This window comes from Corvus cornix, chromosome 3 (genome assembly GCF_000738735.6).
Source record: "Corvus cornix cornix isolate S_Up_H32 chromosome 3, ASM73873v5, whole genome shotgun sequence".
Lineage (NCBI taxonomy): Eukaryota > Metazoa > Chordata > Aves > Passeriformes > Corvidae > Corvus > Corvus cornix.
This window is the reverse complement of record NC_047056.1, coordinates 60,029,769-60,053,759: the sequence shown is the minus strand read 5'-3', so window position 1 is coordinate 60,053,759 and position 23,991 is coordinate 60,029,769. Positions and strand designations below refer to the sequence as shown.

The window sequence follows — 23,991 nt, the reverse complement described above, 5'->3', positions numbered from 1 at the left end:
CTCCAAAATTAAGTTAATTCTTGTGTTGCTGTACAACTATTAAATGTGTGTGTGATTTATTGTACCAAAATATTTAAAATTGTTTGACCTATAATGTGTTATGCTAACAGCTCCGATGGCATCGAATTGTGTTGTGTTGGAAGAGACTTCTTCCATGTAAGAGCAGTTGTATTTATAGAGAGCCAATATAATGATAGTCATACCAGTGGAAGAACACTCATGGCACTCTAATTCTGGTGTAAGCAAAAATGTACAGCTTGTGTAGGGAGGTCCATATGTAGGAATAGAAATGAATGTGCTTTTATTGTGACTGATCTCATCACTGACAGAGGGATTTAATTCTTGTTTCTTGCTTCCTGTTGCTGAAGATGTTGAAGAACCCAACACGCAGAGACTTCTCTCTCAACCAGTTATCGTGTCTTCCAAGCTGCAAATCCCTGGCCTACCCTTGCGCTGGGAACAGCAGAGCAAGCTCCTTCCAAGTGTAGCTGGGATCCCAGCCAGTAAAGTTTCTAAGTGGAGTACAGATGAGGTAGGTTCCCCCTTTATCTTCTGTCTTACTACCACTCCTTGAAAGTTGATTCAGAGCTTTAGATTATCCCCATTGATTAATACATGAGTACTCAGAGGATTAGACTCAGCCAGACCTAATGTAACTGATCCCCAAAATGCCCATTCTGCTGCCATGCAGCCCCAGAAGCAGAAATATTAATGCATACGTGTATTGACAGAGATAAATATGCATATATATGTGTATATATATATATATAAAAACATACTCACTGGTGTAAGGGTATGCTAAGTGTAAGAGTAGTGTTTAATGTACAGCCCAGCATATCAGCTGCCCATGGTCTCCACTCCCAACATCTAATCCCCACACAAACGTTCTGGAGGAATGGTGTAGGGGTCTGCATGAACCAAGAAGCTCTTCCTGGTGCATAGTTTGGGTGTGGCACACTGCTTTGGAGAGTGCAGAGAGGAATGCTGTGGATATGGTCAGGCCATAACACCTGATTTTAAGATTAGAGCCTTGTCTCCATTCAGGTATGTGACAATGCTTGGACAGACAAAGTCTTGTCATTGCTTTACTTTCACAAGTACCTGTGACTACTCTCTGCACCTGAGGCACTGGGATCTCACTTAATCAGAGAAAAAAAGAAGCATGACTCCATACACTTAGAGAAGAAGGTAGAACACCTAATACGAGACTGTAAAAGCAATAGCTAAAAGACTTTAATGAATGTCAACCTTAAGGACTATTTTGAGAAAACCTAAGTCTTACTAAATCTTTTGTTGTATACTTTGGTGGCAGGTCTCTGAATTTATACGAAGTTTACCAGGATGTGAAGAACATGGCAAGGTGTTTAAAGATGAGGTGGGTGAATTTTATTTCAAAAAGACAGAGACGAAAAAGCTTGGTAGAAATACATATAAATTAGTAGGATGAAGTGTATGGATGGAATCATAGAATCGTCAGAGTTGGAAGAGATCTTTAAGATATTAGGTCTAACCCTCCAAACCAGCGCTATCCCTGTAGCCCCTAAGCCTTATCAACCAGCACCAGATCCACATGCCTCTTAAACACTTCCAGGAAAGGTGACTCTACCACCTTCCTGGGCAACCTATTTCAATGCCACATTGTTTAAAGTCAGTTGCAAATGTATGGAAGATTAGGTTGGTTTTCAGGCCATGAAGTAGGAAGAAATTAAAGAGAAAACTAGTCAAGTGTCAACCGGGTGCTTTTACAACTTTGTTCCTGCCAATTGAAATTACTCACCAACTTTGTTATTTACTACTGTTCTTTCTTGATCTGGTTGGATGAAATTTATAAACAAGTATGTTATTTTAGTTCTGCAGGATGTTAGTAAGTAAAATAAAGCAGAACAGTGGTTCAAGATAGCCACCTCTTAAAACTCTGCGTCTTGTCTGATCACACTTGGCTATTGATGCTCTTCCTCCTGATATAACCAGTTTATGAAGGTGATTTGAGTGAGCAGGAAGTGAGAAGATCTGAAGGTTCTGATGAGGTTCAAAGGAGTATGTGCTCACTTTGTGAGCATGCCAGGCATGCATTTGTCATCTGAGAAGATTGTTGTTCCAAAGCTGTCATTAAGAATGGATAGGGCTTTTAGGTACATTAGGCCTTTATAAACTAGGTTGGTTTTTTTTCTGCTCAGCGGTTTGTTATTCCTGTTAATGCTTAGTTTCAAGAAGGCAGTTTGATCACAGATGCCAGAGTGAATAGTTCCGGTGCTTATCCCAGCCAGTCGACCTGAATGGGCAGAGTCAGCCAGCCTTTCAAGTGAAGAATAATTGTGGTACTTAGACCTGAGAAGGCACCTCCTGAGGGAAAATGCATACAGATGGCCCTGCTAATCTCCTGCAACAGAAGCTTTCAGGCTGTGCTATAGATTGTAATGACTATTACAGCTGCATATCAAAGGACTGGCAGGCTACATCTCTGGGCATTTTGCACTTGCTCAGATGTTGGACATTTAACTATTCAAACCTAGATAGCCCCCTATGTTAACTTGGGGTGTCTCATCAATGAATTTAGAAATAAAAGTTGGCATATTGCTAATCAAGTCAGGAAAATGTTGGCCCTGTTGAAGCCCCTGGAAGTAAGGACCCTGGGGCTCTTCGAGTTGGGATTTAGCACTCCTGCTGAGAGAAGGATTTGCTTACAGGAGAATGTTCATTTGTAATGTTTTGTAATATAGCAACACTACAAAGCTGGCAGAAAAAAATTCCGGGTTTTGAAAAGTTCTGTTGTGTTTGTGTTAAAAAGGCAGTTTTATTAGCCTGGCCCCTGTTTTCATCTGGGATCAAAATAATTCCAATTTGCTGTTTAGTGAGTAGAAAGTGGTGGCCTGAAGGGGATTCCAGTTCTGTAGCTGGGAGTGAAATCCAGAAGTTTTCCTTATGGATGCTTGCATAAAAGGAATAGCTAAGATGTTTAACAGCATTGCTGTGCTTCAGTATAGTTGAATTACACTTAATTTACCCACTTTACTTTTCAATAGGTTTTATATTGTCAGTATGAAAATATAAACTGTGTAGCTAAAAATTAGCCAGAAGGTTGTTTTCAAGCAGAAGATCATCCTGTTCTCTTGGACTAGCTGATCTGTCTAAAGGTTGAAATCAAAGCTCTCCTGAAAGCATTTGAAAGTGCTTGTATTCAGCCAGCCCTTAACTTTGTCTGAAATTGCTGGGACTTTTCATGTTTTCTGAAACGTTTATACTGCTGCACTGTCAGACCTATTAATAGCTTTTTGTGTTTTTCTTTTAAAGCAAATTGATGGAGAAGCATTTCTGCTAATGACCCAATCAGACATAGTCAAAATAATGAGCATTAAGCTGGGACCAGCCCTAAAAATCTTTAATTCCATTCTGATGTTCAAAGCTGCAGAGAAAAACTCACACAATGAACTTTGAAGATAATGGAAAATGTGCACGAACCAGCTTTCTCCACTGGAGCTCATGTATTATTCAAAGCACAAAGACTCACTAGAAGTTTTGAGTTAAGGACTCTCAGAAAGGAAGAAACATAAGTTCAGCACTGGTGGACTATTTATATTCTCCTAGAGCCAGTACACATCTGAATCCTTCTGGGAAGTGTTCAAGCTTTTGAGAAGGTACTGTGTAACAACCGAGTCAGCTGGTCTTATTTACCAAACTAATGGCGCTAATTCTCCATGGATGGTTAGGATCCCTAACTCTCTCTGGACATCAAGAAAACCTTCATTAATTATTTATGCTGTATTATATAAGGGAACGTTAATATTTTCTAAGGATTCTTGAATTGTACTTCATGTACCCATTTTACTTTTCAGAAGCTTTTACTTCATTTTATCAAAATAAAAACTGATCAGCCAAAAATTAGGCTACAGGTAGCCAGATGAGACTGTTATGGCTAATGTGTATTTGTGCCATAGTTTAAAAATGAAACACTTAATGTTACATATGTGACACATTATGCTACAGCATATGACCTTACAGATAATAAAACTGTCTGTTTGCTTGTAACAAAACAAACCTTGTTGGGGTTGAAAATAATGCTTTCTTGATAACTGAATGTTTTTACTTTTGCACGATTACAGAAATGTTACGTGAGTTTTGCCACCAGCATCTTTAATGTATTTTATCAAAAGACCAGTATAGAGAAGGCTGCAACTGAAAAATAAAGTTTGACTTCATAGAAGACTTTTTGTTTATGCTGCACAATAGAGTCCCAGCCATTTACATGGGAGCCTGCTACAGTCCTGCAGAACATGGAGGAAAATAGGAGTATTTTGAGGCAAGGAGATTAGCAGAAAAGAAACTACATTCAGTCGTGTCTGCACTTCCCTGTCTTCAGGGTAGTTACCACAACAATGGAGAAAAACTGTGCTCAAGCTAGGACTGCTACCCTGGTTTCATATTCCACAGAGGTTTGCTTTCACAGTAGTGGGAGAATTATTTCACCCACCACTTTCTAGCTGAAAACTCTGATTTGTAAATGAATAAGGCATAGGGGGAAAGGCAAAGCACGAGGAAAAGGATACTTAAATGCTTGTGGTGCACCAGCACATCCTACGTGTAAAATACATGCAATTCACTAGGTCATTAGCAGGCTGCAGACATCACCAGCAGTTACTGAGGTGAGGCAACCTCCCTTCTTGGAGGATTATTGTAATGATTTGTCAGCGAAAGTCGTTGCACTTGGTATATGTACGTAAGATGTAAACCAGATGCACTTTATATGGAAGAAAGCCTAGCTACCTGTATACTGAGGACTGCTCCAGAATGCTACTTGTGCAACAAGAGAGAGAAGAGCTGGATAAGGTTTTTTGGCAGCCCTGTGTTTAGTGCTGCAGTGGGCAGTTGCTCAGCTGTAGAGCTGAGAACAAACAGAGCATTTCCGTTGCACAGAGCTGGGAGAATTTTACATCTTCCCACAGATTTTGCTAGGCTTTTCTTTGGCTGGAGTTCTTAAGTTTTCACTCTGTGTGTCCCTTCCAGATCGTGTAGGTGACTGGTGCCTGCCATAATATGAAGTGAAACAGGGTCAGTATGAAGTAAGTTGCATTGCTCTGTTAATTTCCTTCCATATTGCATAAATAATATTTTTACATTTTGTTCAATATTTGTACATTCAAATTGCACTCTTATTGTACTACAATACAAATAAAACCTTAACTGGAGCCTCTGTTACCTTTTTGTGTGCCCAGGATTCTCAGATGAACCCAGCTGCTCCTGATGGGTGTGGTGTGGAGTAATTCCTCACTGTAGCTCAGTGGGGCCAGGAGTTTCAAAAGAGCAACTTGGCTACTGCTGTGTGCCCTCTCCCTGAACACTTACTCCCAAGGCTCCCCTTGCCATTAGTCAGAATCCCATTTATAGCTCTGGACTTTGTCACTGGCAGCAGCTGAAGTTGCACATGCAGATCAGTAAAATGCCAAATTCTTCTGTTTTCTTTCATTCTCTCCTTCCATGCAGTTTATTTTCCTTTACCCTCTGTGTCTGTCCTGTGTGCCGTGTCTGTAGCCTGCAGTGATAACCAACGAAGAGATTTGCAGCTCAACAAAGATTACTTGGAGATGTTAGCATCTCCCTGAATTTTTATATACAACTACTTACAAAGTACTGTGGTTTAAGAAATGGATTTGAATTAATACTGTTTACAAGGTGTAGAATAAACCTCACTTGAGCCCAATTTTTTATTCATGCAGCTATCACATACAATAAGGAGGACATACATAATCCTTACTTTTGTATTCCATGTGATGAGGTAGCTAAGTGTTGCTCTGTTACAAAAACTACAGACAAAACTACCCAACAAATTCACTTGGAAACGAAAACCATTCATCAGACCTACTGAATCTTTGAAATGGCAGTTAGCATTGGTTTTTGTGTTGTATAGGTGGTAGCCCAGCCCTTGCACTGATAAAGGTTGTACTCTGCATTCCATGGGAGCTATGTGAAAAATCCTAAGCCTACAGCAAGAGAGTTTGGCCATTAAATGCAGCCATGTCCTCTCATCCTGAAGGATCTCCCACTGTAATCACTGCCTTGGAGTCACCCCTTGCACAGCCATGCTTTACCAAAGTTTCTGTGATCTTCCAGACTGTGTTTGAGTGTTTAAAGAATCATTGTGACCACAAGTGCTGCTTTGCCTACACTGACATTTTTTGAGCTGGTGGGAGATTGGTCTGTAATAGAATGCAGTGTTTTAATAAAAAGCCATTTTTTATTTCTAATTAATGCAATGGGTCTTGTCTGCTGGCTGCTGTTCCTGTCTATCACCAGGCACTTGTCCAAAGCTGTGCACTGCCAGGCAGTGTCCCCTGGGATTTTCAGACATGCAAGAGCTAAGAGGAGAGCGTCAGGTAAAGAGAAGGCTGTGGAAGAAGAGAGGAGAGGGCCTCCACTCTGTGTGGGCAGACAGAGAGCCACCACATGGAGAAAGCTGATTTGTTCCAGGGACCAATTTTGGAAAGAAAATTAGGCATTCCCTCTGCAGCACCAAAGCTGTGGTTACCACTGCACATGGCAGCACCCCAGATAAGTCATTCTTGCTACTTTGAGAGCTCATCTTAGAATCCCTATTTTTTAAATTCAGGATTAATGTTCAAACAAAACAAAATGTTTCACGCAAGAAAAAAACAATGAAAAGTCATCATCCTGCAAATTAAAAATCAGGCCCACCATTTTAAACCACAAAAATTATTATATTAGGCTCTCAGCAATCCTAATATTATGAAGCAATGGTAATAAGTACATGTTTAATTTGTGCCATTTCAAAACATTAACTGTATTACCATCTAAAGAAGCTAAGTGCTCATATTGATTCACTTTTTTTTTTAATTTTCAGTCAAAATATCCGAATTTGTCAAATGCTCCATATAGAAAAATAATGCATAACACATGAAGTAATCTAGAAAATTTTATTATGTCTAGACTGCTCTAAAATCTACATTTAAAATAATGAAACTATTTGAGTTTTAATTTTTTTTTTAAGTAGCCAGTACAATAAAAAAAAAGGATATTACTAAACATAACTTTTAAATATACATACAATTTCACTACAAAGAATGGCACAAAGGGATTTATTTTAACAAAATATCAAATGCTCCTGAGTGGAGTGCTGGGCGCACCATCAGATACTGGATGCTTGGGTGCCTCCAGCCCTGTCTTTACTGGGATGGGCAGGGATGCTGGGTTCCTCACCTCAAAGACCAGGGACTCCAGGAAGTTCAGTGTCCTGTGGATTCTCTTTGGGCATGGGATATTGAACACATGAAATGCGGCCACCAGCGCTGCCAGAGCCATGGTGCAGTCATCGAGCTGGGCTAACTCTTCCCTTTCTACGTACAGGGCAAATGCGCATGAATTCATGTTGAAGGGATTTTTCACTTCCAACACTGGTGTCACTGCCTTTACCTAAATTTCAAAAAAGGGTATTTCAAATGATGCCACAGCATTGCTTCAATGAACAGCTCAGAGAATTAAGTAAGCCTGATAACACTGCTTTGAAATTAGGTAGTATTTCTGTGAGTACTTCTACTCAAAAGACATATGTCATCTCTTACCAGGAACTAAGCTGAGCCACCAAAAGGCCAGGTGATGTGCCTATGCAGGTGATAAAAGGAAGAGAGACCAAGGCTGCTGGTGCTCTGTCTCCTACCTCCTCATTCACTGCAGCAAACAGACTGGAATCATCTCCAAAGACCTCTGGCAGGAGTAAACATGCAGCAGTCATTTTCATATCTGTCAAAGGCAAGGATTTCTACTAAATTACAAATGAAAACTTTCTGGCCCTGCAGTATCCTCCTGGAAAAACAGATTGCTGTCTATGTAATAGTTTTAACAGCTCAGTAGTGGAGCTGTTGTTCAGTCCACTTTGAAGGGTAATTTGTACCACAGTCAATATTTAGGCACATCAGCTGTTAATGGACATTAGTGTCCAAATCATTCATGGAGCTCTGCTACTCAATATTATGATTCAATTTCCCTCACAATAGGTTAAGTTGGCCTTTGGGTTGCTTTGAGTCTGTGAGCTGAGTAGTCTTCCTGCCCCCACTGGCCTTCCCCAAACTCCTCTGTCCCCAGTAAACTGGCTGTCTGGGGAGTCGTGCTGCCACAGGACTCTGCTTTGAAGGCTGCAGTACAAGCTGGTGCCGCAGAACCTCCTGGCTCCTGTACCTGCTATCCCTCTGGTTCAGCTGTTACTGACTATAACAACTATTTTGCAGGTCAGGCTTCTAGTGTCACGTACTTCACTGAACTTAACTTCCCATGCTTTTATTATCTAGGTGCCAGGTCAAGTTGTTTGTGAAAGAAAAACAGAAAAGTAAATGCCTTGGGACTTTACTAAGGTATAGGTGAAAATCTCTGTGGACACACTGTATAAGAAAAGGGTACTTACTATATCCATAGTTTTCCTTGGCCAAAGCTATGAATAGAAAGTCCATAAAGGCTTTCTGTATTAGACTATTCCTTTAGCATTTTAATCTATCACGAGTACTTGTGTTTTTAATCTAAGTGAAGGAAACCCCCAGTATTTTAACCTACACTGCTTTCTTCTGTCAAAGATGACCTGGCAATAAATGGAGTGAAACTGCTATAGGACACAAATGTGTTCATATCACGTGACCTTGGACTCACATCCTGGCATTATGCCTGTTTGATAGAGAGTGAGTCTAAGGAGCACTTCTCAGAGAGCTAAACTTGGGCATAGGCAGCGTCGGCTGGGGAAGAACAGCAATTCTGAGTGACTGCTATGTAGGTTTTGTCCCTGCAGCACCACATTCCCCAGACTTCTCAGACTGGAAGAAGCTGAGTGTCAGCAGGTGTTTGCTCCCCGACAGCCAGGGAGCCAAACACGTCGAGGTACATGGACCTCACCAGAGGTACCAGTTTGTGCCCTTTTTCCTGCAGTGTGTCTCTGCAGAGATGAGGTGGCTGAAATAGGTAGTGGGAACTACAGCTTTAATTTTACTGGGATAAAGATTTTAACCATAGAAACTTGCTTCCTAAAGGAAATTGTGTCTTTTTTTATGGGGCTATTTCTAAAGCAGAAAATTAGTTTTACATGGGTATTTTTAGAAGCACTCATATATCTAGAAATATGTACTTCTGCTCATCTAGCAATACTTATTTTAAGGTAATTACTTACTTTATCAAACCTGCAGTCTTCTATTCAGTGGGAAAAAGAAGTTTCAATACTTGACTGACTTAATTTTCCCACTAATTTAGTAGCTTTTATTCTCAATGCTTCACAATCATTATATATTTTCAAAGAAACTATAACATTTTTGAAATATTTTTGCAGTATGATTGAAACTAGTTACATAAGTAAGAACAATTAGCTACAACAAAACTCTGATATTCAGAGCATAGGAGATTTGTACTGACATTTCAGAACATCTTCCTCGGTGTGCTGCTTCAGATTTTCTTGCAGCATAATGTTAATTGGATTATTCCTCACCACATACAAGGACAATATGTTTTCTGAATAAATCTCCAAAATCTCGACTGTTTTCTTATAAATGTCCATGTGTGTGAGAAGCTGGAACTCCCTAAAAAGCTGAAAGAAAAACAAATATTTGATATTGCAAACCTCAACATCAAAACTGTAAACAATGCATGCACTTTGAAGACAGGATAAAACTAGCTCAGTTAAATAAGATTATAAACTCAAGAGGCTGATTTAATTTCTTTTCAAAACAGGGAAGAAATACATCAAGTAACACCAAAATACTTCAAATAGTCCACTGGTGGTGTGGGTGGCACCTTTAAGACAGAACTGGTGAACCTTTCAAAATGGGATTAGCTGCAAAAATATGAGTTCGATTAAAGAGAACATTGCTGATGGATACTTCAGTAGAAATATCCCGTAAAATACATTCCTACAGATGTATCACATCTATATCACAGAATTCTATGTCATTATTAAAAATAGCTCTGTTACCTGATAAGGGCATCTTAAGAAAGGAAATAGTCTAAGAATATCTTTTAGAGGTGCCTTATCGCTGATCATCTTTCTCCGTATTTCTATTGTCACATTCATTCTGTTATCCACTTCTTCCCAGTTCCTCTGAGTTTTCATATATTCTTGATTAAGCCACTTAATATGTAAATCCATTGTACTCCCTTTAAGATGAGCAGATTTCTATCAAGAAATGAAGGACAGAATTGTAACAAATCAGCCTTTTAATCTGATTATTTAGCTTTCTTCACTCGGGTCATTTGATGTGACCTCTGTGGTTTGAGTGTAGTCAAGCTCAGCAGAAAGTGTAGTGTGGTTTCAATTCCAGCACTGTGAACTCACCCTCGTATTCTAATAGATTAAGGTCTGTTTTCACATAAAACTATACCTGTAAGCCAAGTCCCCCAAGCTCAAATTGCATATTTGAGGCTATTCATGAAATTCCTGTTCCTGTGTCTGGTTTGTCTCATTGTGGTTTATTGGAACTGAGTTGTCAGTTTTAAAGAAAACTCAGTGTTCAGCAGTATTAACTCTGTGTTACCAAGAGAAATTGTATCTTCCGCTTACTCATACAGGTCCTAAAAGCAGGACAACTAACTTTCACATTTATGCTACTGGAGTTTGTACTCCCAAGGAGACCAGCTGAACTAAGAAAACTCTTACTGAAAACCATTATTTGAGCATTTTGACTGTTAGAGTTTTCAAAAAGTATTTTTGTACTTGAGGATAGTTAACAACCTTCCTCAAAACTATCGTTATTGTCCCTGAGGTAATTCCAAAGCCAGTAATTACCAAGAGGAGGAATGGCTATCCAAAGCAGTACACCAATAGGAGTAGCCTGAGTTTGTGTAGCTTATCCATCAGTGCATGCAGTGAATTTGCTCACTGAAAGAAGCTGAGGGGACATAGAGATGAACAGGTAGTACAGTTACCATCCTCAGGCTGCGTTGCCGCTGGCTTTCCCTGTCGGTATTGTCACTGATGCAGCTGTGGCTACACACAGGGGTGACCTGTGGGTCAATGCAAGAGGGAATTGAGACACTTCAAAATGTTCCCCAGAACATTTCCGACACAGAGCTGTGAAACACACAACATCCCAAACCACTTTGCAGTGCTCTGCATGTGCAATTAAACTTTCCAGTTTAATTAACATCCTTCTTTAAAACCATGCATGTGATATCCCAAGAATGGTTGCACAAGGTACGCAGTGAAAAAAAACTGTCTCCATCCCTCTGCATGCAGGACAGATACCCAATGCGACCCCTGCAGGTACTCTCTGGCCCTTGCTAGGGTTCTGTATTAGCACAGTCGGCACTCTAAGAGAGAATTTCAGTCTTCATTGTGTTACAACGATAATGTTTGTTTCTGACCAGCTTGTGTAGGCATTCCTGGCCTCTTCCTCAGTGCACAGGAGCAGAGGTGGGGGATCAGACAACTCAGTGCCATACCCTCCCCTACCTGCCTGGGAAGGGTGCTGGGAAAAAGTATAAATGATGGGTGGATGGTGCTACTTCCTGTGGGTTCTGTCAAGACTTCACTACACTGGGGTTTGTGGACTCCCAAACTTTATATTTAATAGCCTTCAGTATTTATATTTATATAGCCCTCAGTAGATCTTTTTTCTCCTTCAATTACTTCTCCCAGTCACTTTTCCAACTCTCATAAAATCGTACCTTCCACAAAATCCTGCTGTAAATTTGGCAGTTTAACTATATGCTGTCAGAGGAAATGCATTTATTTTTCTCCTGCTACCTCTGCCTTCTAATTATCATACTGGATTCAAAACCTCTTCACCATCTCCTTGCCACTGTAGTTTTATAGATATGTCATATTCTGTCCTCAGCCATCTGTTTTCCAGCCGAGACCATCCTAAGCTGTTTAATCATTTCACATATGAAAGCTGGTCCATGCTTTCAGTTATCCTTGTTACTGTCTTTGCATGTTTTCTAATTTCACTGTAGCTTTATGAAATAGGTGCAGTATAACTTAAAGTACTCGTTGAGATATTGGGACACCACATGGGCATAGAGTGGAATAATGCATTGCCTTTTGTTTCTTTCTTAAATAATTCTGTGTAATCAACATTTCTTTTTGAGTGCTGCTTAGCATTGTGCCAAATATCCTTCGGCCTAGTATAAAAATAGCATTTGTGAGTGGTACTAAAAAGCTCAGAGCCCATCACTGTAAATGTTAGGACTGGGTTTTCTCCTTGTGCCTTTTTTTCCATCTATCAGAACTGAACTTTATCTGCTGGGGTTTTTTTCCCTGGAGCTCACTAGCATGGGGTCCCTCTCTGATTCCTCAGTCTTTGTCTTTACTATCCTTGGTAGCATCACAAAATGTAATCCGCCAACTATTCTACTATTCCCATATCATTTAGAAATACACTGAACTACTTAAACTAAGCATTCATAGTCTTTTCCACTGTAAACCCCACCTATTTCTGCCTAGCCTTGTTTGTTCTATCTTTTAACTGCTTATCCATTCAAGGACCTTCCTGTTTATCCCCTCAGATTATATCCTCTAAGAGCTTTTGTAAGGCATGTGCTAAAATCTCTTCTGAATTTAAAGTAAACTGTATCAGCTGGATTGCCTGTGTTCTCAGGGTTGTCAAATACTTCAAAGAACTAATGAATTTGTGAAGAATTATGTCTGTTTACTGGAACTTTGTTGATTCCTTCCTAATGTGTTAACCTCTTGGGTTTGCATTATAGTTATTGCCAACTGGGCCAGTGAAGACAGAAGCTTTCTTCGTCCATATGTTGTTCTCTAGCTCTCTCCTGAAACTCTAGAAACTGGCATCAAATTAGCTACCTCCAAATATCCAGTATCATGTTTCATGAGACAAATTGTGCATCACAATTAGAAAATTACCTGCTTTATCCTTGGACAGGACCGAAAATTTTGCTCAAATACTTGATCCTGGAAATGTGTTACTGCTCATTTTAGTGAATTATTCTGTAACCCCTTCACTGACATGCCAGTCTGAGACAGATGCCCTGATGCTGCCCCTGAAGAATGGTCCCAGTAATGTGATCATCTGAACTCATCTACTGAGAATCCTTGCAAAATCTGTCTAATTTTTCTGGTATGGCTTTATATTCTGCCAGCTCTCCTGTACCTAGGGAGCGCACCTTGAGCACTCCTCTCCCTTAGCAGTATCAGGCTTCTTGCTTCTCACCTGGGTGAGAAAGCCTTTATAACCAGTGCAGAAAAGGCAGGAAACCACAAAAAGAATTCTCTGTAAATCTCTATCAGATCACTCACAGTATCAGTTTTGTTTTGCTGCTGGTGTGTCATCTCTGCAAGCTTCCTGCATCAGCCTTTGATGGTCTCTGGTATGTAATTTATATTGGTTACTCCTGTGAATACCATCTTATTATTCACACATTCCCAATTGGGTATTCAGCTATTCCTTAACCTGCTAACTTGCCGTAAGTTGGACAGACTGTCTCTTGCTTCACGGTGACCACTGCACAGAACCAAGGGTTGGCCCATACTTGTCAATCTCAAGATGTCCATGCTTTCTCACTTGGGCAGTTTTTGGGGCTTTTTAAGTTACACTATGTTTTTTATGCTGTGCAAGAGCTAGCTTGAAGTCTCTGACTCCAAACAGCTCTTTCACCACTGGTTTTTCCTGTGGGTCTGCTTTCATGCCTCCTGACCATAAAGCAGGAATTTCTTCAGCAAGCTGAGCATGGTGGCTCATTACCTGAGGGCCTCTAACCTTCAGTGTCTTACTTGCAGAGACAAGAAAGCAAAACAACTTGACCCAGTGTGCTGTAACCACAGAAAAAGTTGTGACCTTTACACCAGCTTCTCTCCATCCCACTTGTCAAAGCAAACTGCTTAATTTGATGGACTTTCTATCTGTCCTTCAGAGCTATTTTAGCTAATGACATTATTAATTAGCTAAAGGAGACCATTTGACATTTTCATCAGTGGCAATGGCATGCTACCAATAGAAATACAGCAGTAGTATGAGGAAGAATTGCTGTCATACCTATCTATTAGGGGTAAAAATTAGCAATGGAAGGCCAAACTTTGTAGTGTAAATCATCTGTTACCTGGGAGTAACACAAGCAGAAGTCAGTGTTAAAATTTGTTTTCTTGCAGTGTTCATCCTGCTTAGAGCAATCACTATCTATAGTCTTTCCAAATTCTTAGTTTGTGAACAAGTTGGTTTTTAAGGTAAGTGGAAAGGTGAGAGGTGGCTTTCTTTCGGGGGAAATAAGTTATCTCAGTGGGACACCCAGTTGATGGGAGAATGATTCCAAGTGTGGTTTAAAATATTTTATAGTTAACTTTAACATTGCAGGAAGAATCTGAGTTTGGAAGCTGTTACTGAACTGGTTTATCAGCCTACCACACGCTTATTTAGGGGGACTCTACATCCTCTCTACTTCAACCGTCAAAGCAAGAAAGCTAGTTACAGCATGGCAATATTCCAGTAAAATTTGACTATAAGGTTAAAGCTCAGTTATTTCAATACCATTCAAAAGCAATCCTACCTAGGCCAAAGCCAGGATCTCTTGTCTCGATGTCTGAAGAAGCCACAGCTAACTGTGCAGTATATATGCCAGACAGAACTAAAAAAAATAGCCTCATTAAATGAAGAATCCTTACTTCTCGAGGTCACCCAACTCCTCTGGCCACATTTTCAAATGTGTCACCGGTAAAATCCATTTCAGTTGCAGCAATAAGAATGTTAATTGGTGATATTTAATTATTTTTGTATACAGAATTTTTTCTTATTTAGCAACCTACAGACTTAGTTTATAACATAAAGGATTTCCTTTCTTTTTAAACAATAAAAACTTGAATTTAAAAAAAAAAATTCCTTCTGGAAAAAATGAGAATTTATCTCAATGTCTTTAGATAAGAAGCTGCCTTTTTGTCACAAACTCATGAGAAGAGCAGCAGAACAGAGAAAAAGGCAAAAGGATGCAGAAAGGAAGTTAATATGGTAAGCAGAAAATTCCCAGTACTTGTCTGTCAGAGTAACCTAGCCCTAGCCTGAAGGATGGTCCTGCCAAGGATCCTACTCATTCTGTTGGATTCACACTCAAAGGGTGACAGCAGTAGGGAGCCCATCCCTTAGTGCCCATGCCTACAAACTCTCTTGACTTCTTGGCATCTCAGGTATCTGTGACTGAAGACACCAAGTCTGGGAGCCACACAGGTTGTGAGGCTCCTTGCCTATGCTCCAGATGCCTTTTGACTGTGACCCCCCCACCTGACATTCATGGTTCTATTTGGAACCATATACAAGTAGATTGTGTTAAGATGCTCGCATTAAAGCAAGAAAACATGCAAACATAAAACTACTAGACTCCAAATCCCTAATTCATCCCACCTCCTGAAGCAAGAGGATAGTCATTTGATTGGAGATGGATTTCTAAATAAAGGCCCAATTCTTAAATGTCCTTTTGATGGATCTTGATTCTTCCCAAGATACGAGATTGTATTAGCACATTCTTGTAAAAAAGCTCCAGTTAGCAAGGCACTTTTATGAAACGGTGCCACAGCCAAGGCAGTGAAACTGCTACATCAGTTTGCAAGGTGGAAGGGAGCAACTCTTATGCATGATGTGATCTCCAAGGTCTAAGATTTCAGTTATGGTTGAAAGCCAGCATCATAAATCGTAAAGGACATAATTGTCAACACCAACGTAACATGACTGCCTAATCACAGAGTGATGAAGGCGCCTCTGATGTGGACAACAGACACCTCTTGTTCTTTACATGGGTTTGCACCAATTCCTGAATGGCAAATGCAGCCTAATGGTTGCTGAGGACAAATATCAAGATCTCTTTTTTGAAGAATGCCAATAGGACCTACTGGCCCCTCAGTCTGAGAGAGGGAATTCGAATAGGAGCAGTGGAGTTAAAGAGATGGATATGAGGACACTACTGCATGCTGTCGGTCTGCTCACTGCCAACCAGTGATCCAGGTTCCTCACCTGGGATGCCCTGGGAATATTTCTTTGAGGCAATTCCTTTGGATGCAGACTAATCTGCTTGCTGGAAAGCAATGTAAAAAACGTGATGGTAAGGAGAATCATGTCCTGGAACAGCAGTGCTGTGCAGACAGGTTCAGTGGCATCAGCACTGAATGGGAGCTCCTTTTACACCATACATTGGGACCAGGATGCTGAGGGGTAGTAGTGTTGGTACAGCCATTTTCTTTTGTTATTATTGCTCTTGTCAGCTCCCAGCAGCTGCTAATAATATTTCCTTTAAAAAACACATTTCAAATTTTCCTTGCCGGATGCCAGTGCACATTCCAAGTCATGTTATTGCTGAGAGCATTGATGCTGCTAAGACTTCTTGATTGTTGAGTCTACCTGCATCAGTTAGCATCAGTGCTCAAGGTACTTGCACAAGAAAGCCTGACAGTAGTTAGGACCCATGTTTGGAATAATCATTTCCATTAATTGGCTTTTATAACTTCTTCAGAGTGAGAAACAGCTTTCAGTTACTTAAGCGAGCATAATCTGAATCGTCTGTCTTGATTTTTGAATGCTGAAAAGTGGGTCTTGCTATTTTGAACACCTACAGACACAAGGCATCATAAAAGCACAGTGTATAGAACTCTTTTTACCACCACTATTGTAAGGGACAGCCCTTTTTTCTGTGGTGACAATCAGGCTCATTGTAATGACATTTACTGTAATGAGCATGGGGGCGTTTTATATCAGGAGTAGTGATCAAAACAGGCTATGACAATTAGAAAGTGAAGATCTGCTCAAAAAAGCCCCCAAAACACTGGATTTGAAACAAGTATGAATCTGAAAGGCAGGCTATAAACTGCCTTTACACTGGTCATGGCCCATCTTCTCATCCTGGATGGTGGGAGAGGATTGAGAAGGCATCACAACCATGCCCCACCTCTTGCGTCCAAATACTGAACACAGACAGGTGAAACAGCATGGACAGGCTGCTTTCGAGCAAAATGAGCATGTAACTATCAGCAGGACCCACACTGACTTGTACTCCAATGAGATGTTTAATTAAAGCAGGCTTTGCTTTAATTACACATAATTACCCTTTTGAACCAGGCAGGCAACTTCAGAGCTAGATTTACGTGTCAGTGGTAACTTTCAAAGCCACATAAGTCAGTCTATTTCTGATCACAGAAACTGTTTTCTGATTTCATAAACTGCATAAGCAAAATGAGAGAAATCTGTTTTTCTCTATCAAGGGACAACCTGTACTTGACAATTTCACTCACAGAACAATGAAGACACTGGCTGACATAAGGTGAAGTGCAAGATGTATGTCACAGATCTGTGTTTAAAGCTTTTGCTTTGACTTAAAAGCATTTTAAAATATTAACTAAGCAACACTACACACTCAAAGTTTGATGCACGCACATCAAAGTTTTAGTGGAAAAATCACATTACAACAGCTCAGTACAGCCATTGAATGGTCGTTTATATATGCATGCTCACATTCTGGCTGTGCAAATATTCCAACGCTTGATTTGGAGACCATTAATCTTAGAGGGAAAGGTGCTATCACCCCTGTTTCGTCTGTGTATGGCATTCTCAGTATAGATCGCACCTAACGCTGTACCTGCCAATAGTGCCATGAGATTGAGCCAAGAGAATTTCTGCATCTCATGCACAAGCTGTTCATCCTCTGAGAATTTTACAGACATTTAGTTCTCTTTTTCCCTTACCGTTGCTTTATTTTTCTCGTTGCTCCCTTTTTCTCCAGCCATCACTTTCCAAATCCTATTCTTTCCAGACTCCTTGAAATCTTGTTTCAAGTTTCTGACTCTTGCAGTGGCATAAGGTCATTGACAAACATGATGTTAGTTATCACCTCGAAGAAAGGCAAATCCCTAGGGTATGTCTAACTTGCCGAATTTACCTAATCTGAAGTAAAAGAGACTCTGTCTCATGGGGTAGACCTCACTCAATCCTGATTCCTCCTTTCATCAGAAAAGACAATTTCCAGATACAATCAACAGGGTAAATTTCACCATTCTTGTACTGCATGATACCACTGAAGCAAGAATATATGGTGTTCCTCCTGGGCCAGGGGTCTTCTCTGCTTTTTCATCCTCTTGGCACAGGATTTGCACATTCACCAATTTCAAGTGTCCTGCTTATCTTCCCTATACAGGAATAATACCAATAGATGTCCAACTTAGTGAGTTAAAATTTCTGCAGAATTCTTCCTCTTCTCCCAGCCTAAGTACTAATCAAAACATTTCTTGTGTCTATCCCCTTGACACAGAAAGAAGATGGCCTGATGGTGCCCCCGTTATAAATAGTTTTCATTATGTTATTCCCAGCTCTGCTGGGTGTGGCAAATACTCCCATTTATCTGGAGACATCTACCACTATCTTAGTTGACATCTTGTCAGAGCCTATCCTTCATTTTCACACCTAACTCCAAATTTATTTGTGTGACAGCTTCAGAGAAACCCTGATGACCTCACAAACAAGCTGTCATAGGATGTAAGAAATAAGAGGCTCTAAGAGAGGGACTGTACTCTCTTTCCATTTTTATTTAAGATCAAGAACTACTAGCAGTCTTCTAGCCGATTATATTCCCTTACAGTTCAGGTAGCTTAAGATACCCTTAGGTAGTCCCTTTGCAGAGATATTTTCTTACTTAATGTCTGGGATGGATGGAAGGAGCTTAATCCAGCTGCATAGATATAGCTATTTAGTGGCTATAAGGGTATCTCAGAAGCCTCTGGAAGTAGCAGAATATGATACAGGACCTATGGGAAACACATGCCTGAATTGGCAGGTGGAGCCATGCAGGGTATCTGTGGGTTTTTTCATTTCTGTATTCAGCTAACTGAAATGATTGTGAAGTCACACATTCTATGAACAGCACTGCTCAAGACTGACAAGCTTTCCAAGCTTAAAGTTCTGAAAGGGACAATTTGCTCTTCGGTCACTACCCCTGGGAAGACTAAGACAGTGTTTGAGCCACAAGCTCTCAAGATATGCAAGCCAATCATCAGCTCTAACCCTATTTCCCTCTCCATCACCTTTTGCCTTCTGACAATCCTTTGGCCAAGGACCAGGAAGGTCCTTTCTTTCTTTTCCTTCTGGCTCCCTCAAGTCTAGGGCCCTTCCTATTACAACTGGTAGGAGGTGGTTTCTCTCATAGCCTGAAGGACCATAAACCAAACATGTCCTTAGGGCAGAGAAAGGGGATTTTGATGCTAAAAAAATAATAAAGAGATTGGTCAGAATAAGCCATTGGATGGCTGGTTTAGCAGTAATCCCACCCTGGCTACAGAGGGAAAACTGGCTTGCTTTTCTTATGTATTTTCACCGTGTGATCACCCTTCTCATGGAAAGTACCTTCCATTTGCAGCAGATGAAGGTCGTTATCATTACAAAGCACTCTCCTCTGGATTACTGCATCTCTGGCATATTTGCCTGACTGTGGAAAATGACTGAGGAGGATTCTCACATCATAGCCATAAAATTTGTTGTTTATGGAGGCTTTCCTGATAAAATTCTGAATATCCCTCAGACACAGAGGCTCAAATTTATGTCTGTCAGGCACAGTCCAAGCTTCTTTCCCTGGTGGTACAACCTGATGGATATTTGTAGGGAGCATCATTTAAATAAAAATCTCCTTTAGTGACAAATACCTCCAGCATGGGTTTATGTACTTACTTACCATCATCCTACTGGCCTGCACTTGCTCAAGACCTTTCACGTAATGCAAGTCACTAGAAAAAGAGTAGCTACTCTTCAATCATGTTTGAATATAATGCTCTGTAAAGAGGAGCACATCAGCAGATGTTTTAAAGAAACTGGAGGAGAAAGACAGGTGTTACACCTAGAAGCAATGCCCTGCATGGGAGGCCAAGTACGCTTGAGCTGCTTTTGAAGGAGGAATGCCTGCTTGGAAGATAATGGGTCCTGAGCAGACCATTATCTGGCTCAAAACATCACAGGAAGCTTGTCCTGGTAAGCAGCTGGATTTTCACATGAAGAAGTAAAAAGATTGGTTAAGGGTTTTATTAGTAGTAATAACTTTATTATTCTTTTCGTATAAAAATAAATACCAGGTATAACAGTGAGACACTTCCTATCAGTGAATAATCTTTTTATCAGTTTCATACAATTGACAATTCAAGACTATACTGACATAAAGCACACATGACAGAGTTACAGCTTATGACTGCTCAGAAACTAAAGCTCGATATAGGAGTCAGCTGTGTGACTGCTAAGTAGGTCATCTGCTGGGAACAGATGTGCTCTCTCATCTGCGTAGCTCTGCCAGTCAGCTTTGACCTGTAATGCCCTAAATGTCCTACTCTGCCTATCTAAAGCAGAGTGTGGTGGCCCAAAGGGGCTAGGAATCCTTCATTAACTAATCTCCAAAGGTGTCCTTAACCTGGAATTCATTTCCCCCCATTTTACCTTAATTAATTCTGATGTGTTGGCTTCTAGTTCACCCAAGGCTGATTCATTCTTCCAGTCTTGGAAAAGGGATGAAGACAAGGGGATCTGGCTAATGGTAATTTGAATATCATTTGGGTTTCCCTGTGGTATTGGCTTCTAGATCAAATATTTATTTTTTGAGACTAAAACACTTTGTTTAACAGTTTGTATTTTCATAGAGCAATTAGTGCCAAGGATCGGCAGGAAAGTGCCATTATGTGTGTTTCTAAATAAAAAGAATGAAAAAATCCACACTGCTTTTGTTAAAAATAATATTAAACATTTTGCTCAGTTTTGCACATATGTAGTGACATAATTTAGGATCTCAGAGTCAGACATCACTGCTTTCAATGTAGAAACACATTTAAAACTAAGGAAGTTATGATTCCCTCAGTTTTATGGAACTCATTCTTAAGCCTTAATAGGGCACACAAGTGTTGATTCTTGCATTTATATTTGTATTTTATATATATATGTTCAGGATACAGGGAAAATGAGAGAAGGAAAGGAAAAGCTCTTTAGGGATACTCAGCATCCTCTCACCTCCTTTAAGTTTAACCCTTAATTTGCTTATGACCTAAAAAGGTCTAGGCCTTCAGAAGAGATGTAACATTCTTCCTCAATTTCTAAAGCAAACAAGGGTGACCAGTGATGGCCTCGGGCAAAGCAGTTAAAGAGAGTGGTGATTCCTGGTCTGCACAGCACAGTTTGGTTACACCCTCTCTACAGATAAATGAAGTTTACCATGCAGTTCCTACAGGATCACTCCAAAGCCCTTCTCAGTGAGCCCGTAAGACAGAAAAGATCCACGTGTGCCCTTTCCAAGCTTTAGCAGATAAAGGATGGCTAACTCTTAACGTGAACACAAAACCAGGAGCCTATAATTCCATCTTTACTGGGTGCAAGACTGTTCATTGTTTTGCACCCAAGCTACAGGTTTCTTACTTCACACATCCTGCAAACCCTTCAACTAAAGCAGGAAAGAAGGGAAGTGTTTATTCCTGAACACATTAACCCAAAGAAAACAAACAGAAATTACTGAAATTTCTAAAAACCAGACCAAACATGTATTTGCATTTTGTACAGGAGACTACAGCTACCTTCAAACACAAGGGCAATATATGCAGAAATGCATCCAATAAACCACTCTTGCTTCCCTAAATACAGGGTCTGGTAAACAGCAGGATGGACATGGACGAACGAAGGATAAATATCTACTTCCATATCTTCTTTATCACATTCTTACAATTGTTTAAATTTTACCGTGTTTTAATTGCAGCACGAAGTGCAGTGGACCACTGGCAGAGCATAGCTGGAACCTTAGTGTATTTATGAAAGTGTCTAAATTAATTAGTGTGCTTCAGACACTTACTGGACAGTGATAACTCTCTGAATTCTCCAATTAAAGCAATACATAGCAACTGTATGCATAGATTTGTAAGCATTCCAGTGTATATCACACATCAACACAAACAGATTTTACATAACAAAGTGCAAGGTGAGAGGAGGATACGGACATTTGTTACCAGCTCAAATACCTCTTTGCATTCTTATTTGTACAGAGACTTCAACTAGTAGACATACGCCTCTATTGTTTTTCACTCTAATTGGAGGCATATAACTAAGAGCAGAATAGAAATACTGCATTTAAAAAAACAGACCGTATTTTCTGTCCAATTTACAACAATTCTAAATGACAACAAATGTGCAAGGCATCCAGTATCAGGCTTAGCTCTATTGTTGATACCTAGTTTTCCAGAAATGAAAAGAAGTCAAGGGTCTGGCCATATGACAAGCTCTATACAAAATGAGTTTGAACGGGATGAGATCAGTTGTCCCCTTTACTGCCTGATGGCCTTACAATCAAGAGAGAAGCTGAAAGACTGAACTCAGTCAAGCACCAAAAATCTTACCTCTACCTGCCCCTGGACACCATCGAGTTTATTTTCAGCAAACGAAGATTTTCTGGTCTGTCCTCTCCTGTGGCCAAACTTGTATTTGTTCCTCAGGACTTGCTCATCATCTTCAATGGGTCTCCGCACGTATTTGAAACGATCTTTAAGGGCCCGTTTCCACAGCAGCTACATTGGGGGGGGGGAAATAGCTATCATTACAAGTATCTTTCAAGAATTTGCCCCATCCTAAAGCAGGTCACTTTGTTTTATCTAACTCTACAAAAGTGTTTGCCATTAAGCAGAAAAAGACTCATAGGGCGGCACCACCAGTGGCTTCAGGATGGAAGGAAACAAAAGCACCTGTGGTAAATGGCTCTGTGGCAACCAACGGCTGGGCTAATGGCACTGCTGTGGCTTGATGAGGATAGCAGGAATTGAATCTAAGGGTTAGATCTATACAAGGCTGCCGGAGAAACTGTAGTGTGCTTTCCCTTTCTCAGCTCTTGCTTTATGCTCCATTCATGACATCGGGTTGTGAAACTACATAGTGAAGCAGATCAGCTCACAGATGCCAGAGAAACTGTGCTGTGGGGTTTTGGGGGATTTTTTTGGTGGTTTGTTTTTGGGTTTTTTTTAGTTTAGTGACTTATTTTTCCTTTGCCTCTGGCAGTATCTGACTGGTTGCACAGCTGTATGATTATTGTATTTAACAGAAAGGAGTGGGAAAGACACAGCCTGGTACTACCTTTTGCTGGGAGTCTACAGTTATACTGGGATCAAGTATATTTTTAAACTGAACTCAAAACTGCTGAACTAAGAGGATCATTTAAATAGGTCCTAGCGTTTGTAAGACACCCCAAGGTATGTAAAGTGCAACTTAAAAGCATTTCTGCGCAGTTCCTGTTTAACGCAGCCATTCATCACTCCTTGGCAGTCAGAGCTTACGTGGCCCCGCTGCTTTTGTCACCCTTATGTATTTCTTTATTCAGTTATTGAAAAGTCATTTCTGAAAATTGTATGGACAGCAACTTCCTCATGCATCCTTAAGGACCAGTGGCCATTTACGTGTGGCCCAAAGCTGGATGTCCCATGGCAGGAGCTAGCCTTGCCTTGCCATTGACACCCTGGGAAGCAATTTCTAAGCAAAGGCTGTTAAACACATCTGGAGGCACAACCTACAGTTTTGAGTAGTTTTGTCATTCCTCAAAATCATTTGCTTATTCCAGTTATTGAGGGGTATTCAACAGTCAGAGGGAACAAAAATTAAACAGAAAAGTGACTGTAAATGACAGGACATGTAGAGAGAGATTCAAATATCTGTTACTTAATTTTCAAAATTGACTCCAATACTATACTCACTCAATACTATACTCAAGCCTGTACCCACTGACATGCTAAAGCACAAAATAAACAGAATGATTGCCCTAAATTTCTTACCAAAATGGTGTCATTTCTTAGTCAAGATCAAATTATTTAAAGGTTAATTTTGGTGTAAACCAGAATTCAGTAGAAGTAGATTAAGTAGTACAGTATCTCTCTTTGCAGTGAGTCTGACATTCCTACCTTTCTCACCCACAGGATACAGATGAGAGGATCTCTTAAGAGATGGTGGTGAAGTCAGTGTGACCTCGCATTTCTCCTGCTGAGCTTATTGTTCCCACCTCCCCAGATTCTAGCTGACCTACAAGCCCTCAATC

The 23,991-nt window shown here is 40.3% G+C and overlaps 2 protein-coding genes across 12 annotated transcripts in view; one reads left to right on the top strand and one right to left on the bottom strand.

Moving 5' to 3' along the window:
* L3MBTL3 (L3MBTL histone methyl-lysine binding protein 3) overlaps window positions 1-6,243 on the top strand; it is a 76,948-nt gene extending 70,705 nt beyond the window's left edge. For all 8 annotated transcript variants that reach the window (XM_039569325.1, XM_039569327.1, XM_039569328.1 and 5 more), the window contains 3 exons: window positions 369-532; window positions 1,313-1,375; window positions 3,292-6,243. In XM_039569325.1, the coding sequence (XP_039425259.1) occupies window positions 369-532; window positions 1,313-1,375; window positions 3,292-3,435 (371 nt within the window). In that variant the 3' untranslated portion in view covers window positions 3,436-6,243. The remainder of the gene's footprint in view (window positions 1-368; window positions 533-1,312; window positions 1,376-3,291) is intronic.
* A 767-nt stretch (window positions 6,244-7,010) lies between these two features.
* Window positions 7,011-23,991, bottom strand: part of SAMD3 (sterile alpha motif domain containing 3) — a 37,421-nt gene continuing 20,440 nt past the window's right edge. For 2 of the 4 annotated variants that reach the window (XM_019286240.3, XM_039570087.1), the window contains 6 exons: window positions 22,313-22,480; window positions 10,903-10,980; window positions 9,953-10,153; window positions 9,397-9,568; window positions 7,667-7,749; window positions 7,011-7,422 (listed from right to left, as the gene is read on the bottom strand). In XM_019286240.3, the coding sequence (XP_019141785.2) occupies window positions 7,105-7,422; window positions 7,667-7,749; window positions 9,397-9,568; window positions 9,953-10,153; window positions 10,903-10,980; window positions 22,313-22,480 (1,020 nt within the window). In that variant the 3' untranslated portion in view covers window positions 7,011-7,104. Of the gene's footprint in view, window positions 7,423-7,571; window positions 7,750-9,396; window positions 9,569-9,952; window positions 10,154-10,902; window positions 10,981-22,312; window positions 22,481-23,991 lie in introns of all 4 variants that reach the window. The other 2 variants (XM_039570086.1, XM_039570085.1) reach the window with 2 other exon arrangements.